At 38.2% G+C, this 17145-nt stretch overlaps 1 protein-coding gene across 2 annotated transcripts in view; it reads left to right on the top strand.

The window, feature by feature from the left end:
- The window catches only part of CAPRIN1 (cell cycle associated protein 1), a 37324-nt gene extending 22630 nt beyond the window's left edge, over positions 1-14694 (top strand). The window contains exons 10-19 of one of the 2 annotated variants that reach the window (XM_037401851.1): positions 1294-1449; positions 2292-2400; positions 2876-2937; positions 5042-5152; positions 5693-5842; positions 6042-6192; positions 8017-8211; positions 9435-9535; positions 10407-10470; positions 12028-14691. In XM_037401851.1, coding sequence (XP_037257748.1) covers positions 1294-1449; positions 2292-2400; positions 2876-2937; positions 5042-5152; positions 5693-5842; positions 6042-6192; positions 8017-8211; positions 9435-9535; positions 10407-10470; positions 12028-12092 — 1164 coding nt within the window. In that variant the 3' untranslated portion in view covers positions 12093-14691. Of the gene's footprint in view, positions 1-1293; positions 1450-2291; positions 2401-2875; positions 2938-5041; positions 5153-5692; positions 5843-6041; positions 6193-8016; positions 8212-9434; positions 9536-10406; positions 10471-12027 lie in introns of both variants that reach the window. The other variant, XM_037401852.1, reaches the window with a different exon arrangement.
- The last annotated feature ends 2451 nt before the right edge of the window (positions 14695-17145 follow it).

The raw sequence follows: 17145 nt of genomic DNA on the forward strand, positions 1-17145 counted from the left end.
GTAAATCTGAGCAAGGAGTAGGCATACTGAAAGATGCTGTAGGTTTCTTTGAGAAATTAAAAACATTTTACATGCTTTGAGGGTGGACATCAGGAGTTGAAGTTTAAAGTTCGGACCTGTGATTATAGAACTGGTCTAAAATAAGACTGTTCTGTCACTTGTCATGACCGCTGTACACAAATCTTGTCTTCTGCAGTTCTAATAAGAAACCAGGTATTTCACATGAAACAATTGAAGCTTTCAGGTGTATGTATGCTAAGTTATATCCTGTGCAGCTGTCAGTTAAAGGCTTACCTGTTCATCTGGCAGATTATTATTAATGAAAAGCTCAGGGGAACAGAGAAACAATAGATGTCTAAGTCATTGATAATAATCTTCTATTTAAAGGACAGTTCTTGACATGAATGCAAATTGAAAATGGCACTTTTGTGTTATGGGAGTTGCCTAAAGAGCAAAACTGGTTAGGAACATGAAAGTGCTACTTCATTCAACTCGACCATCCTTGTAACACTGTTTTCAAACTGTTTGATGGTGGATATTCTTAGATGCTCATGCTCAGCTTTCCTGGTTGCTCTGCTGTCTTTGATAAGGTGGTATTTGAAAGCATGTTGCTGTTGTTCGTACATTTATGTGCACCATATTGGAATATGTCTAGTAAAACTGAGCTTTCCTGCCCACTATGAGCTGTGCTTCTGCTTCTGGTGTCCCCCCATGGTGCTGTCTTGCAATCCTTCCGTCATGCAATGCTGCCTGCTGTCCTCTGAGACCCTAGATCAGCTAGCTAGGATAACACTTGAGAATTTGGGTCTAGATGTGGCTATGAAAATTAAAAATGAAGTCTTAAGAGACCCAAAATTTCTGACTACTTAATTTACCAAAAAGGTATGAGAAGATAATCATTCTCCATCTGTGCATATTTCTGAAACTTACTCTTCCCTGACTTTCTTTAAATTCCCAAATGTTGATATGTTGGTGTCTCAAATTCTGCTCTAAAAAAATGCTTGTAATATTGAACAAATTCTTTGTTAGCGCTGTTCTTAATGGGGAGTGGAGTAGATGGAAAGAAAATTGAGTACAATCTGAACTTACTAATGCTGTGAAGTCCTCAGATCAGAAGCTGGCCGCCAGTATTGGCATGACTGTAGGGGGATGTAGTATTTTCCTTCAAGAACACTGTAGTAATTAAGTCAATAATGAATTAGGCAACAGCCATAAACTTCAAGAACTACCGACTCACTTCTGTGACATCTTTTCTTAAGCTGAAATTTCAGTTGATTGCTTGTTTCTTGTTAGGTTGTAAATTCGCTGCAGCAACAGACACAAGCTACATCTCCTCCAGTTCCTGAACCTCACACACTCACTACTGTGGCTCAAGCAGATCCTCTTGTTAGAAGACAGCGGGTACAGGACCTTATGGCGCAGATGCAGGGCCCGTATAACTTCATGCAGGTATGACGAACCCACCCTACTGTGAAGCTAGAACCAAAGACACAAAATGGCACTTTCTGGCTGTTAGTCATGATTTAAAGTCTCCTGTAGTTTATTTGAAAGATACAGTGGTTGTGCAAACCACGTGGCGCTGTATGGCAAGATCCTCATCTAAAGCCTGTGAACCTGTATTGCTGTCAGAGTACACTTAGAATGTTACTTAGCTTTTCAGTCCTTCTTTGTACTACATCTACAGAGAAGGCAGAAAGTCATGCATCACTGGGTGCCATAGTATATTCTGCTTAAGTCAGACCAGCTGCAAAATACCCTTTCTGTAAGCTAGTTCTAAATTTTGTGTTACAAAAAAACTTACACAACACATGAAGACAATACTTTTTGGGTTACTTCTTGAAGGCTCTCCTTTAACCTGTAAAGTTAGAACAACTAGAAAAACATTGGGAGATAATGGAATACATCAGAAAAAGCTTCTTGTCTTCCACAAAGACAGACACCTTGGTAATAAGTGAGGCATACACTATTTACATTCTTTTTTGTGTTTCTTTATACAAAGTGCTGATTTATGATCAAGAATAGTTTGCTGCTTATTCTGTCTGGCTGTTAGTCTCCCTCCAGTTAACCTTTTGGTCAGATAAGCTCTAATGTGTATATACGGACTGAATTTCTATTGTGCTAAATACATTCTGCAATTTTTAGTATCTTAGTTGCTTTAAACATATGGTAAGACCACCAGTTGTAACTGTGGGCTAAACTTCCATTATTGTGACCTGGTTGTTTCTGTATTATGGATGTTAATATTTTTTAAATACAGTAAGTTGGATTTGATTTTATTATTCCTACCCCAGGACTCTATGCTGGAGTTTGAGAACCAAACACTTGATCCTGCAATTGTATCTGCACAGCCCATGAATCCAGCACAGAATTTGGACATGCCACAAATGGTTTGCCCTCCAGGTTTGTAATGGTAAATCCTAAACATAAATATTGGGGAAGCCTGCAAGTCAAGTCGTCTCTTAGAAATGCTTCAGTTACTGCTACATAGTGAAAGGGTCATCACAAGTAATTGATAAAAGTGTGATTTTTCTCAGAAATGTGATTGTACGTCTGAAGCATACTATTCATAGACTTGTGATTCTCACATGCTTCTAGGTTTTGCTGGGAAATGTGGAACATTATAAACTTTTTTTTTAAGATGGGCAAAATAGTTTTGCTTAGTCTTTTGGAAATTGTTGGATAATTTTGGACAACTGGAAAATATGTCCTTTGCATGGAAATTGTAATTGGTATTTTGAGTATAGCTTTGCCATGCTAAAAGGATAATCATCTTTGCGATGATCAACTCTCAAATAACTGAATTGGATAAGGTGGTAATGCTATTCTGCGAAAGGTTTGATTGTACTATGTAGTAAGTGAAATTATTTTACTTCAGTTCATGCTGAGTCGAGACTTGCCCAGCCTAACCAAGTTCCTGTGCAACCAGAAGCTACACAGGTAAAATGTTTATTAAATTGTATTTTGGATTTTAAATTGATTTTAGGCTTCATTGATGTTACAATAGGATTTTAATTCCTAACAATATGAGAAACTCAAAAGAAAAAGCTGAAGTTCTGATTTTGGGAAATTGCTTATCTCCCTTATCTCTTCAACATTGTTGCTTATAAGCATTACTATATACGGTTCTGTGCTCTGCAGACATTGCATTTTTTTTATAAGGGAGTTTTATCGGTCATTATCTTGTTTGGAAAACTCAGGTTCAAGGTGGAAGTACAAGTTTACTGAGGAAACTGCATTTCTAACTAGAGGCCTCTTAAACTGAAGGGCACAAGCACGGAAGCAGTTGCAGTTTGCGCTGCTCATTCTAATGGCCTAGTGTGAACTTCTCGGCAGCTGCCAGTTCTTTCAGTCTGTGGGGCTCACCTCAAGTCTTTAAATTCAGTATGTGGATATGATTTTAATTTCACAAATTGACTCCCACATGCCTGTGTGTTAGGCTGCCATCACTTAAAATCTGTGTTCCATGTGACGGTGAATTTTAAGTGGGTTTTTTTTTATGATTCAGAGGAAGGCGTTAGGAATACTGTTTTGTGTAGTCCTACTCTAATACCGCAGCTTAACTTGAGGTTTCTGAGTGCATTCTGTTCAAGATTGACTAATAATTGGACATGTCAACCTTTGTCTAGTAACGTTCTCTTTCATGTTAAACCATGTGTAGTAATATTTCTAATTTGGATAGAAACAAGTTGTCCTTTATCTGCTTATTTGCAACAGAAATGCCAAAACCAAAATAACTTGGTTAAAGGGCAGTCTGTATCTGTTCAAGTGGGTGTCAGACCACAAATAGACTTAATGGATTAACTATAGTTTGTGGCCTGTTTTTTCACTTGTTCTGTTAAGGATTACTCCCAGTTGTTTGCTTGGGTAGTATTTTAATACTGGAGTTGTAGAGCAGTCAGGATGAGTTGAGTGTGGTTTTCAGTTGAGCTTTGCCAAAAATTTCTAAGTAGGATCTCTTAAACTTGCTTTGCAATGTAGAAATTATGTATTCAAGAACTTCCTGATTTTGTATTAAGCGTATGTGGCATCTCTGAAGGACTGCTGGTCTCAAGTAATGAATCTGATCCCTGTAGGTATTTGAAAACCAAAAGAAAAATCTGGATTGATTGTGTATCTCAGAGTAATGGTAGTGTAAATTGTTTGCTTTATCTTTCCAGCTTAGAATCTGCAAGTTTTAAGTCACTCGTTTGTATAGAAACAGGAATGTGGGCTTTTTCTTTGAGTGTCCTCTGTATGTACCTCCTGAAGTGCTAGTAGTCTCAGTGCTTTTTGTTGGTTTGTAGGTGCTGAATAATTTTTTGGCAGAGTTCCTTCTGCATTAGCTTTTATTTTACTGTTAAATTATGCCTGTCAGTTACTCCAATGGATTTTTTTTTCTTATTTTCCTTATCTCAGCCAGAGCTGCTCCTTATTCTCTTGGGGATCTTGCAAGCAGTAGCTAAACTTAGCTCTTTTGAGTGTTCAACAAGATGATGTGAAGACACCCATCAGTCGTTACCAGTTGCCTCTTAAAGTCCCCAGTAGCCTTAAATGCGAAGTCCTCTGCTTTGCTGGTCAGAGTTGTCACTGGACTCTGTGCAGGGGAGCAGAGGCTTTAAAATGAGGGAATTCGGTCCATTGGAAACCAGCACTTCTCTATTTCTGTGTGAGCTTGGAGTTCTCTCATTTAAACTTTTATATATTTCTTGCTCCCTCTGTCTATCTTTCCCCAGCTTTTGTGTTACAGTAATTGAGGTTGCATAAGGAAGTGAGGAGAAGGATGTGTTCGTTAGTAAAAGCAAATGCCTGTCCAGCTGATTCAGAAATACCCACAGAACACAGTCTGGCAGGGGGTGGGTGGTACGGCACATTAGAATATGTCAGGATGAGGTGGTTAAACTTCTTGTTAAAAAGCACTTATTTTTTAATGGTTGTAGGGATTTGCTGGAATACCTACTTTTTACTAGAGAGTACCATTCATTCCAGAGTTCTCTGATACTTTTTATAAAACTGTGTGTGAGCATCAGCTGACTTTTGGGGGCTTTGGGGTTTATTTTGTCAGGTTCCCTTGGTTTCTTCTACAAGTGAGGGATATACAGCCTCCCAACCCATGTATCAGCCTTCTCACACAACAGAACAACGGCCACAGAAAGAATCAATTGACCAGATTCAGGCAAGTCAGATTTCACAGGGGTGGGAAGGACTCTGCTTGCAGGTGTGATCAAATGTTAGTCTATGCTTTTTTTATAAATAAAGTTTTGTAACTTTTAGTTATCTATTGGTAGGGCCACTTCAGTTCCATTTCATTTCAGAAATTTGAGCCTGTCCGTGACCAGTAAGTCCTTCACAGTAAGAAGACACTTAATTTACAAGATTGTTTAGTTAGAAGTAACATGCCAGCATCAGTGTTGTTGGCTTAGGAAATGGGATTTAGTTTTTCACATTGGCAGTTAGCACAGACACTTGTTCATTTCCCCCCTCTAATTTTTTCTAGTTGTGTTTCAAGTTAATGAGGGAGCATGCTAGGGTTTTCCTTTCCTATTATTCTGTTGTGAATGAGGCTGTTCAGCTGAAATAGAAAACACTCATTTTTTGAGGTGAACCTGAGACATTGTTACTCCTCCCCTGCCCCCCAAGTGATTTTTTATTTTTTTTTTTTAAGGTTTCGGTATTACTCAAAAACTGCTAAAATGTTGTTTGTTTCAATTATTAGGCTTCAATGTCACTGAATGCAGACCAGACCCCGTCATCATCATCGCTTCCCACTGCATCCCAGCCTCAGGTGTTCCAGGCTGGATCTAGCAAGCCTTTGCATAGCAGCGGAATCAATGTTAATGCAGCTCCATTCCAATCCATGCAAACAGTAAGTAGTAAATTCATACTGAATCCCTGTATTTTGGTAGCCATTCCTTTTGTTGTTAAATAAACACTGGAATCAGTCATGTAATTAAATAAACAGTAATGTGATACTCATGTTTCTCAGACTTGCGTGCTTCTTTGTGTGATGTGATGAAGAAATGTAAAAAATTAATTGGACCAGAGCTATTTCTCTAATGTTACAGGTATTCAACATGAATGCACCTGTTCCTCCTGTTAATGAGCCAGAAACCCTTAAGCAGCAAAACCAGTACCAGGCCAGTTACAACCAGAGTTTCTCCAATCAGCCTCACCCAGTAGAGCAATCAGATCTTCAGCAAGAACAACTCCAGACGGGTAAATTTATCTTGGCAAAAACTAAAATGGTAGTAGCCTCAGCAGAGCAGACTGTCAGGCTGTGAAGTCCCAGGTGGTGCAGCAAAGCATGTCACATGTTCTCAAACATTTCTAGTCTTGTGAAGCCTTCCCCTGAAAAATAATTGGGTTTTGTTATTCTGTCTTGGTTTGAATATCCAACGAGGGTTGAAATTCAGTATATGTATCTCCAGCTATTAGAAGAATTTTGCCATTTGATTCAGTTTTATATGAGTTTAAAAAAACCACAAACAGGATTAAGGTTTGTGGTGAAGATGATAGCAGTATACTGGACTACTTGCTCTGCTGATGTTAAGATTGGATGTTCCATAAATTTGCTTTAAAAAAGGTTGTACTACCTGAGATTACATTTTAGAAAGGAAATAGCTACAACTGAGAGCAAGTAGGGGCTGCTTCTCACAGATGCAAGGTTCACAAAGATCTAGAACCTGTTGCTAAAACCAGTTAGCCGTGGTTTGAATATAACAAGCAAAATACTTTCAAAATTAGCAACTTCAAAGAACCAAACAAACAGTAAAATAGAGTCTATGTACAAAGCTGTTCTTCACCCAGAACTCTCCTTTCCACAGAGATAAAATTTGCAGATGCAGAGAGGGATTTTGAGTGAAGGACTAAAGACAGAGATGACGAGGGTGAAGTGCTAACAAGTGTTGGAGGTGGAGTAAAGAAAAAGAGCTTGATCCTTTATAACTGATCATGACCTTGAAACTTGTCATCTTTGCAAGTTGGGATACTGGGGTGGGTGAATGAGAAGAGGGAGAACCAAGTTTTTGTTTTATCTATACTGGTTTTGAGCTGTATACAGGCACAAGGCAGAAAGTGTGTCTGGGGGATGCTGATGTGGAAGGTGGGCCATGCGGTAATAAAAAAATTACTGTAGCAGTAAATGGAGCTGTTGATACACAGAAAATGCAGTGGCTTTAGAACAAAATCTGCATACTGGGAGAAGGGAGGACCTATGCAAAAGCCCAGTGGTGCTCTGTGGCTGAGTGCAGTAGATGTAAAGTTGTTCCCTGTTGGGCGATTCTCTTGCATACGAGAGGGACACAACAATTTGAGATCTTGCCTCAGCATTTGGTATTGAGCTAAATTTTACAGCTGTTTTGCTCTTACATACAGAATTCCATCTTTTATTGCACTTGCTGAGCCTCTAACCCTTGGATTGCTTTTGTAATCCACTTCATTCCTTGCAATTCCTGTGAAGTGAAGATGTTGTGTTTCGAAGATGCACAGTCTCAAGCTATCCATCCTGCTCTTGCCTTTTGATTTACATGTTCTGTAGAATGTCCCAGCCTGTACAGTCAGAATGTCAGCTTTGTTAGAATGTTCTCATCAACCTTACCTTAGTCTGCACAGCTACACTTAACAGAGAGAATTTTAGTGAAAGCAGGTATTTCTTTGTGGCTCTCTGCCAGTTCAGGGAGGAGGAAGGTACAGAAGGGAGTTAACTTACTCATGCTGGGTTTTTTCCTCTAGAGTACGTGTTGCTGATTCTTAAAGAGTTTGAAATGGCACAGGAAAATTGTGCTTGCATTAGAAATGTTTGTTGCTAAGCTTACAGTAGAGACTTCTTGACACTGACTTAAATGAACTCTACTACTTCTGGGTTGTTCCGATACTGTTGGTTATCTTGACACATAAACTTGAGTTAATTATTTTTCTTTGAATGGGTGGGCATTTATTGATGTGTTCAGTGGTTTTTCAGAGCTTTGAGTATGTGGGAACATAAATTAAGAAACATAGGCTTCTATAATTCAATTTTTTTACCCCCCAATTCCAATATAGTGGTTGGTACTTACCATGGTTCCCCGGACCAGACTCATCAAGTGGCGGGTAACCACCAGCAACCTCCCCAACAGAATACTGGATTTCCACGTAACAGTCAGCCTTACTATAACAGTCGAGGAGTGTCTCGTGGTGGATCGCGTGGGGCTCGTGGCTTAATGAATGGTTACAGGGGACCGGCAAATGGATTTAGAGGTAAACAGCTTTGTTAAACTCTCATTTGACTTTTACTTACTTCTTTCTGGAAACTGTGTCAAGATACCAAGTGTTAAACTGACCCGCTGTTTTTATATTGTAGTAGAATCTCTGTAAGATATTTAAACTTGTAGGAAAAACTCACTTTGCTTTAGCCAACTTAAGCAACTGTAATTTTAGGTGTTTTGTTAGTCTTCCTACTAGGATGTAAGCAAAGCAGCATATTTTTTTTTCTTTCTGTGCTGAAGGCTTAGTCTTAGTTTGATTAGGCATCTACTGCAAGTATAAATAAGAAAACACGGAAATATCCAACAATTTCACAACCATAAAGTGAGGAATTCAGGTGCCAATTAATACTTCAAAAGTGTTCTTAAATTTCCAGTTATGGTAGAAGCAGTATATTTTAGAGTTCTGTGTTGCATCGTGTGGATAATAAGCTGGATAATGTAGAAATAACAAGAAAAAAAATGTCCAAAAGTCATTACTCTGAGGGGAATTAATAGGAGTGGAGGAATTATACTGCAGTTCTGGGTAAATAAAGAGAACTTTCATGATTCCTGGAGATTACTGTATGTGGCTGTCAATGTTACAAAGATGTGTGTGTTAGAATGGGGAGAGAGAGATTATTTCCTTGTCAGGTGTTCTGGGATTAAAGTAATGGATACAGTACTGTCTGCAGTTGCCATGCTCTCTTCCCCTTGTGGTTGGAGGGTAGAGGAGAAACCTGCATAATACAAGTGATTGTGGTAGGGAATGCGGTGGTCACTACTTGTCTGTTTAAAATTGATCTGGATTCCAGGCCGTAGATTCTTGGGACTGGAGCCATCCTTGGACATGGTTCCCAGCACTCGGAAGGGTCTTGGCTCGGGAGCAGCTTCTTGCTTCAGTTGGCTGTTGTGGCCTTGTAGGTCGCAGCAGTTACATTTAGATCCTAGTGTAATGTTTAGCTCTGGATTGAATGTTACATAAATCAAACCTCAAATGACTTGAGAAATACATTGAATTGCTATCTTCTCCCAGTTCTTAATAGCTCTTCATTCTTGTTTCTTGTAATAATATTAGCACTGACATTGCAAACATTGCTTGACTTGCAAGTAAACAGTACTTAGTGAAGGGCTTTTCCCTCAGGTTAAGGTAAAATGCTGTTACTAGTTTTCTTTATATGGTAGCATGAAGTGAAAAGTTACAATTTCCAAGTAAAAGACTTGCACCCTGTTCCTTAGGAGGATATGATGGCTACCGTCCTTCCTTTTCCAACACTCCAAACAGTGGTTACACACAGCCCCAATTTAATGCTCCACGGGATTATTCAAACTACCAGCGGGTAAGTTACAGTTATGTTGTGACCTTCTTGAAGTAGAAGGAAGAAGTACCTGTAATTGAAAACACTCAAACAAAGCTATTAGCAAAAACTTTTCCAATGCTTTTTTTTTTTTTTCTTTTAATTGCTAATGAAGACAGTTTCAGGTACTGAACAGATACTTAGAAATAGTAGGCTGTTAAATGGCTGGTTAGAAATGGGAAATGTGTTCTGTTTCACTGATTGACCTCTAAAGGAATTAGTCAAGGAACTAGAGCAAAGTTGAGTAAATTATAAAGAACACTTTCTTAAATATAATTATTTTCTCAGCTTTGAGAAAGAAATTTAAGGAAGAACTTAAATCCATGGAAATTAACTTCCCAGACTTGCTGGGTATTTCCTGTCTTCTGCCATGCTGATACTTGAAATTTGTGTAGAATTTTGTTCTGAAGAAATTACACTGTTAGCTCAAAGCTTAGACTGACTTGAAAATGTAGAACTCTGTGTATCCCCAAACAAGTATTTATAGGCAAACGAGATGGCAGATTTTGGTCCTGCAGTTAGAATGTCATTTCATTTATTGACTGGTCCTTCAGAAAATCCATCTGTTTGGCCTTGGTGTGGTTAGAAAAATTTGAACACTAAATACATCTATTTACATTTCATATTCATATTGAACAACATATCCTGTAACTGGAGAGATAATTTGTCATTGTACATTTTATTTTTATAAGATTAATTTAAAATAATAAAATGCTGTACGTTGAAGTCACAGGTCTTTTGTCAGTGCATATTGTTTTAAAAGCTCCTTATTTTATTGGCAATTAATAGCTTCCTGAAACATAACAAAATGCTCAGGTTTTATGTTTTAACTCCTTAAATTTCTTTGTTTCAGGATGGATATCAACAGAATTTCAAACGTGGCTCTGGACAAAGTGGACCTCGTGGAGCTCCTAGAGGTAATTTCCTCAGTAGTGAATAACTGATTTGTGCTGAATGGAAGTTTTTTCATCCATCTTAGGGAGTTTTGGGTTTAAAAAGTCACCTCACTCGTTATGCAGAGGGTCACGATTGAAAAATAAGAAAATAAGCTTTATTTTTCTTTGACCTTGTTGTTGACCCTGCTTTTGAACAGGTGTTGAACTTGGGAGGACCTCTTGAGGTCCCTTCTGACTTGAATTATACTGTGATACTTTGAACTTGGGATGGAATTTTAGTTGGCTGTTGAATGATATTCTTTGAAAAGGAGTTAAAACAAGAGTTGCTTTCAACACTTCCAATGTAGTAGAACTATTTAGTAGCCTTTGATTAATGAAAGCCTTAGGAAAGCCTTTTTTGTTTTGTTTTATCATGACTTAAGATCTGCTTACTAGCTGCATTAGTAGTTTGCAAGCAAGACTTGCTTATGCAGCAGACATTGGGCTTGAGCTGACTGTCAGCTTTCGAAATTGTATATTACTCTGTTGCACTGAAAGATTTCCTACTGCATCTATTTTGGAGGCCTCTTCATTTAAGGATACAAAACTTCTCTCCATGCTTCTCTGTTCCTTGATCCTGTAGATTTTTTGATTTTAGCTTATGGAGCTGTGTTGTCCTGTAGTTTCATAAGAGACTTTACCACATGTTCCTCTGAGAAGACAAGAAAAAACCCCTACTTACATAATGAGGCTGTAGTTGGAACGTCTAAATTTTATTCTCAACACTATTTCCACAGTTCGACTTTTTTCTTTTTTTAGTAGATTTTTAGTCATGAGACTGTCTTCTGTCTCAATGATTCTAAAGGTCTTTTCCAACCTAAGCAATTTGATGACTCTATGATACAGAATTTTCCATGAGAATCTTAAGGTTTCACCAGAGTGGCTTGTCAGTGAGGACAGCTCGAGGCTGTATGTTGGCACTGCCTACGAAACCACAGCTTTTTGTGCAGTAGCTCAGTTTTGAAGAGTTCTGTCCTTGACTGTCTTGGTACTGAAAGACCTATAGTGTGGACTTGTGGTCTGAAGTTCAGTCTAGTCTTAGGCTGTGGTGAAACCCAGCACATGTTTTAGGAAGCACCACTTTAATGAAGAAAAATCTTGTGTTTTATTGTCAGGGATGTACAGGCAAACGTGAGAGGGATTCCCCAAATGATTTGCAGTTCTCATATACTGAGAGTGTGAGCTACAGGCAGTCTCTTTCTTAACAAAGGAAGAAAAGAATGGAAGTTAAAACATGATTAGTTAACTCACAGTACTTACATTTAAATTACAGTAAATCTTTGCCTTTACTGCAAAACTTTTTACTTGAAGTCATTATAGCGTTGAAGGTCTGGGGAAAGAAAAGTACTGTGATAAAGCTGAAAACTGTAAAGACAAGTTACATCCTTTTGAGTTTCGATTGGAAGGAGCTTTTAGAACCATATATAATCCGGATACGCACCTGGGAATTCTTTCCCAGTTAGAACCAGAGCTTTTAGGGTATTTTTTTTTAATAACCTGACTTCATGCATAATTCAAGAACCTTTTTATGTTTTCTAGGTCGTGGAGGGCCCCCAAGACCAAACAGAGGGATGCCTCAAATGAATGCTCAGCAAGTGAATTAAACTAATTCATTGGATTACATAAAACGCCAAAAACAACGCTGGCCAGTGTACTATACATGTTACCAGAAGAGTTATTATCTATTTGTTCTCCCTTACAGGAAGTTTGTTGTAAAGGGACTATTTTCATTACCCATAATGACAGGACTACAGTTGCCAGCTTTATATTACCTGGATATTGAAAGGAACAAAACAACGTTTACTCTGCATGTTCTGTCCTAAGCATCATCTTGAGCCTTGCACATGAGATTCAGATTCCTCACCCTTGCTAAGAGTAAAGAAAAAGGCAATTTTCAGGGTGATCCAATCTCCATGGTTAACTGAAGTTGCAGGAAAAAGTAAAGACTCACTTCTGACATTTAAAAGTGATGTAACAAATTTGGATAAAATCTGCAAATTTGTAAAGATTTACTGTGGTGGCAGTTGACAAAACTTAAATGTTCCCATGAAAGGATGGAAAAGGTGAAGTGTGGCTTGGTAGAGTAACTGCATTTCAGCTTTTTCTTTCTAAATTGAGGCACTGAACAGTTAAAGATGCGTAGTGATGCGTATTTCCCTAAATAGACAAACAGGCTTCTAGCCAGTTTTTGACAAAGAAGCACCCTTAGCTGCAGCACTCCTCATCACCAGGGCCCTATTTACTGTGGCTAAGGATTTAAGATCACTTGCATAACTGCTAATGTAATTGTGTAATTATTTTTTTATTAAAAAAAAAAGCTTTGATTTGGCACTTGAAAAAATTTTGCAACAAATGTGAGATATAATCTGGATGGCCACTGTGTATTTGATGTGAAGTATTTAGATATCTCTTTGAGACACTTAAGTTTCTTTGATAGCAATGACTTTTGTAAGGATTGGTATTCTCTTACCATTCCTTATGACTTGCACATTGTCTGTCACTAATACTTGACCTTGCTGTATTATCACCTAAATAACTGATGCCGGTACTGATGGAAATCTCTTAATGGATAATCATAACACTTATGGTCACATGTCCTTTTGTCTTTCCTGCAGCCTTGAAGGTTTTAAGAAATCTCAAATGCCCACTGCTGCTGCCCTTTTAATCGCTATCTTTTGAAAAGCACCAGTATGTGTTTGAATTGGTTTCCCCTTTTAAGGGAAATGACAGCCAGCAGTTACAGTTCTAATGGTATAAGCAAGACAAATAAAACATGTTTATAAAAATTGTATCCTGGAACACTGGTTTTCAACGACTGAAACAATTTTAATGTGATGGGGTGACATTTCATAAGGTTTTGAGGGTTTTTTTCCCCGATAGATTCTGTTTTTCCTGAATAGATGTAAACCTTCCTCCTGTTTTTTTTAGTGTTTTACCCTAATAGCTGTGACTTCTGGGAAACTTCTTTTTATGGACTTACTTTTCATCAAGGCAGCAATGTATAAATGGAATGGCATAAGACTATAGGAGCTGGAAGATACCAAGTCTTATTCAAGTTTTGCTACATACTTGTGGTGTAATCTTTGGAAAATCACTTGTGCCTACCTTTTGCGCACATGCACTCTCTCTGCAGTGGGGAGAATATATTTGATAGCTGCCTCCATAGAGGTGTTGGTAGTTCTGTTGCATTCTGTAGCACGTGCAAGAAGAAAAGTGCTATATACGTTAAGTATTGCTCATCAAATGATTCCAATGTGTGGAAAGGTGAAATTAAGGAACAGCTACATGTTGTTTTAACTGTTGTATACAAAACTGAAGGTTGTTTTCACTTTGAGGGTCGTTTCTACTTTGTATCACAACTGAACTTTTAGAACTTGTAGTCGGATGCTTTGACTTAGTTGTAAAATAATCTGAAACTCCATACAAATAGGTGGTAATATCACTTTTCCGTGTTGTGTGACGAGCGCAAATGAGAAATGTTTTTACTGAGAAAAGTGATAAGCTTGCAAAGACAATATTACACACCAGACATCTTGAAACGATGCTGATGACTAGAAGCAGCAGTTTTAGTCAAGGCCTAGAAACATTCCATACCAGTATAACTATATAAACTGCAGTCCACTGAGGAGTTGCTGTTCTGTGTCTTTTTTTAGGAAACTATTACTGAGATTAGTCCCAACTGTTTTTTAACTGGAAAAAAAATAAAAAGACAAACCTTCTAATGTTGAACTGATGTAGGAAAACAGTGAATTCTTTTTTTCAAAATTTCTTTATGGTTTTTGTGCATCAGCTTATTTTTAAATGGTTGGTAGAACACAAGCTATTCGGCTTTTTCCATTGCACACCAAATGCTTCTTAAATACCTGATTGTAGTTTGCCAGTAAACTTGCAGCATAATGAATTAAAGACCACTGAATGGATCAGATCATTCCATTTAAGGTTTTGGGGTTATTTTTTTTCCAACTTATATTTATTCATAAAACATGGGGTAGCTGAGAGGCCTCTTAAATGAGATACAACTTTGTAAGCTTTTTCATGTCTGAAAATGGTCTTTAGGGTTGGCTGCTCAAACTGTATGCTGACAGGGGGAGATGTGTTGTAATAACAAGCTTAAAACAAGTACATAAGATGTGATTAATTTGGGAATTTGCACTGACTCCTTTCATCTCGATACATGCATCTAATAAACAGTATACTGAAAAACTGGCTTGAGTCACAGTATGGCACATAGGTCCATCAGCTGGTTTTCTGGCCTGGTCAGGGGAGCTTTGGAGTATCTTCACTCGGTAACTTGGCTCTAGATCTGAGTTAAATCCACATGACAAGCACTCCTAGGTTTGTTTCTGTTGATAAAGGCCATCTTTTGTACAAAGGCCATTATAGAAGTGATTGTATGGAGGTAAAGCGGTGGCAGCTCTGGGCTGCCTCTGTTGCAAAGACCTTTCTGGATGCTGTGGGTGAGCTGTGTTTATTCTAGTTTGGTGCTGCTGTGGGATAACTCGGGCCTGATGCCTGTGGCTGGAGAGCATGAGTGAGCATAACAAAGTGCTACTTCTGAGCCTGTATGTAGACACATCAATTGCACTTTTTGGTGGTGGTTTTATTTGATTCTTTTGTGAATCAGTCTTTTGAGAGGATAACAAGCTAGTTTGTGACTGCTTTCTTTCATATACAGCTACTATGAGGAGATAAGAGTTTTTTATATTGGCAGAGGCTTCATTAATATTTTTAGGCTGTGGTAACATAGTGTGTTATGTGTTTGAGAATGAACTAGCTTCAGCATCTTGACTTCCTCTTGGCTCTAATACAAGGATTCTTGAGTAAATTTATAAATCACTCAAGCTTCCAGATATTTTTACCTGATGTTACTGTGCCTGGGAAACTTGGATCCTTCCTATACAACCTACAACTTAAAATTTTTAACTCTGAAATCATGAGCTACTGTCTCATACGGAAAGTCAACACTGTCCTACATTTTATTTCTGTGTTCTCCCTGTGTACAGGCTGTCTTTAAGAACAGTTCACTGATACTACTTTTGGAGTTTGCTGTGGAGGGAGTTCTAGACCTCACTTAAGCCCTATTTTCTTTCCAAGTTACTGTCTTTTGTGTATAACGATCTCTAAAGCATAACATCATCCAGAGTAGTTGGAAGAATAATGCTGACTTCTTGTTAATAGCCAGTTAATGTGTTCTGCTGGGACTTTATAACTTTGAGAGAACTTCATGACCTTAAAAATGTGTCCTCTCAAAATGTCCTGGTGACCTTATTTGTTAGGCAGCTCTTGGATTGTGTTAAAGGTTACCTTCATATGTGTCTTTGGAGAATGGTTCAAGATTCCTTCTTCTTTCCCCCCAGATGGCATTTGAGGAACTACTTTGGAAAGAGAAAAGTTACCGAAAAGGCTTTAACTCTAGACTTAATACTGAAAAGATGATAGATGATACTGAAAAAGTGGTTGAACTTAATATGTTTAAAAGCAAATAGAGCAAAACCTTTGTGGTCCAGCGGGATTAAGATACAGACCCAATTGGTCAGGAAAATCTCAATTTTCCTGTGCTTTTTTTGAAGTTTTGGCATTGCCTAAGCTGAGTAGTTGACTTTTCTTGCCTCTTATTCGCAAGAACCATTCATCATGAATGCACATCTGAGATACAAGTATTGGGGCTCGGTAGACAAAATTGTGCTTTATTCTTCAATTTTCTCCCATCCCAAGTCTCCTGTGGATACAAAGGGACGTGAGAACAATGCTTCTTAACCAGCCCCATTAACGAGGCTGCCAGTCACCTCATGAAAAATAAATCATCCCTCTTGCTCATGCAAAACTTACTGATGGAAGTGTACGCAAGGTATTGAAACATGCTTGAGGATACAAATTATACAAATTTATAGCTGGAGTTGAGGTTTGCGACTGTAATATAGTCTTTCAGATCTATGCAGCTATTACAGCATTCCATCTGCACTGAATGTGAGTGGGACTGGAAAGGTTTTAAATTGCTTGAGCTGGCACCAAGTTCAGTGGATGGGGTGGGTAGGTGTTCTTCACCACTGATTGACCAAAAAATCAGTGCCTCATCTGAAGAGCAAGCAGGAAATACAAGAAAATGATCCTGAACAATAAAACCTTCCTGTTGAACTTAGAAGATGATTTCCTTATTGATGATTCCTTGGCTTAAACATAGTTAAGATTATTGTCTGGAACTTGACTGGGAACTCAAACATTGCATAGTTGTATAGTTCCCTTCAATTCTGGTTTTCTCTAAATGACAAAATTTGTAAAAATGTCTTGGACTGTTCCATCACAACACCAGTGTCTGATTGGTCTCGTACTGATCTTGGCTATTTTATAGTCAGTGGCAGAACTTGACAGAAGGAGTTTTGACATGAACTTTGGGAAAATACCCTTAATGTCAGATTACTGTAACTGATAGTCATGAAGAAGGCTAATCGCTTAAACTGATTTGTTTCTGGCCAATTTGTTTTTCTGGAGGGAGATGGAGAAGGTCCTTCAGACTTCCTGGGTTGCAAATACTGCTTGCATTTACACTCACATGTTCTTCATCCCACTCAGTGTGTTTTCCAAGCAGAAAGGTTCCATGCTTGTGGGAACCACTGCACCTGGCTGCTTAGAATTTGATGTTGCATTGAAATAATCTAA

Source organism: Falco rusticolus, chromosome 10 (assembly GCF_015220075.1).
Source record: "Falco rusticolus isolate bFalRus1 chromosome 10, bFalRus1.pri, whole genome shotgun sequence".
Lineage (NCBI taxonomy): Eukaryota > Metazoa > Chordata > Aves > Falconiformes > Falconidae > Falco > Falco rusticolus.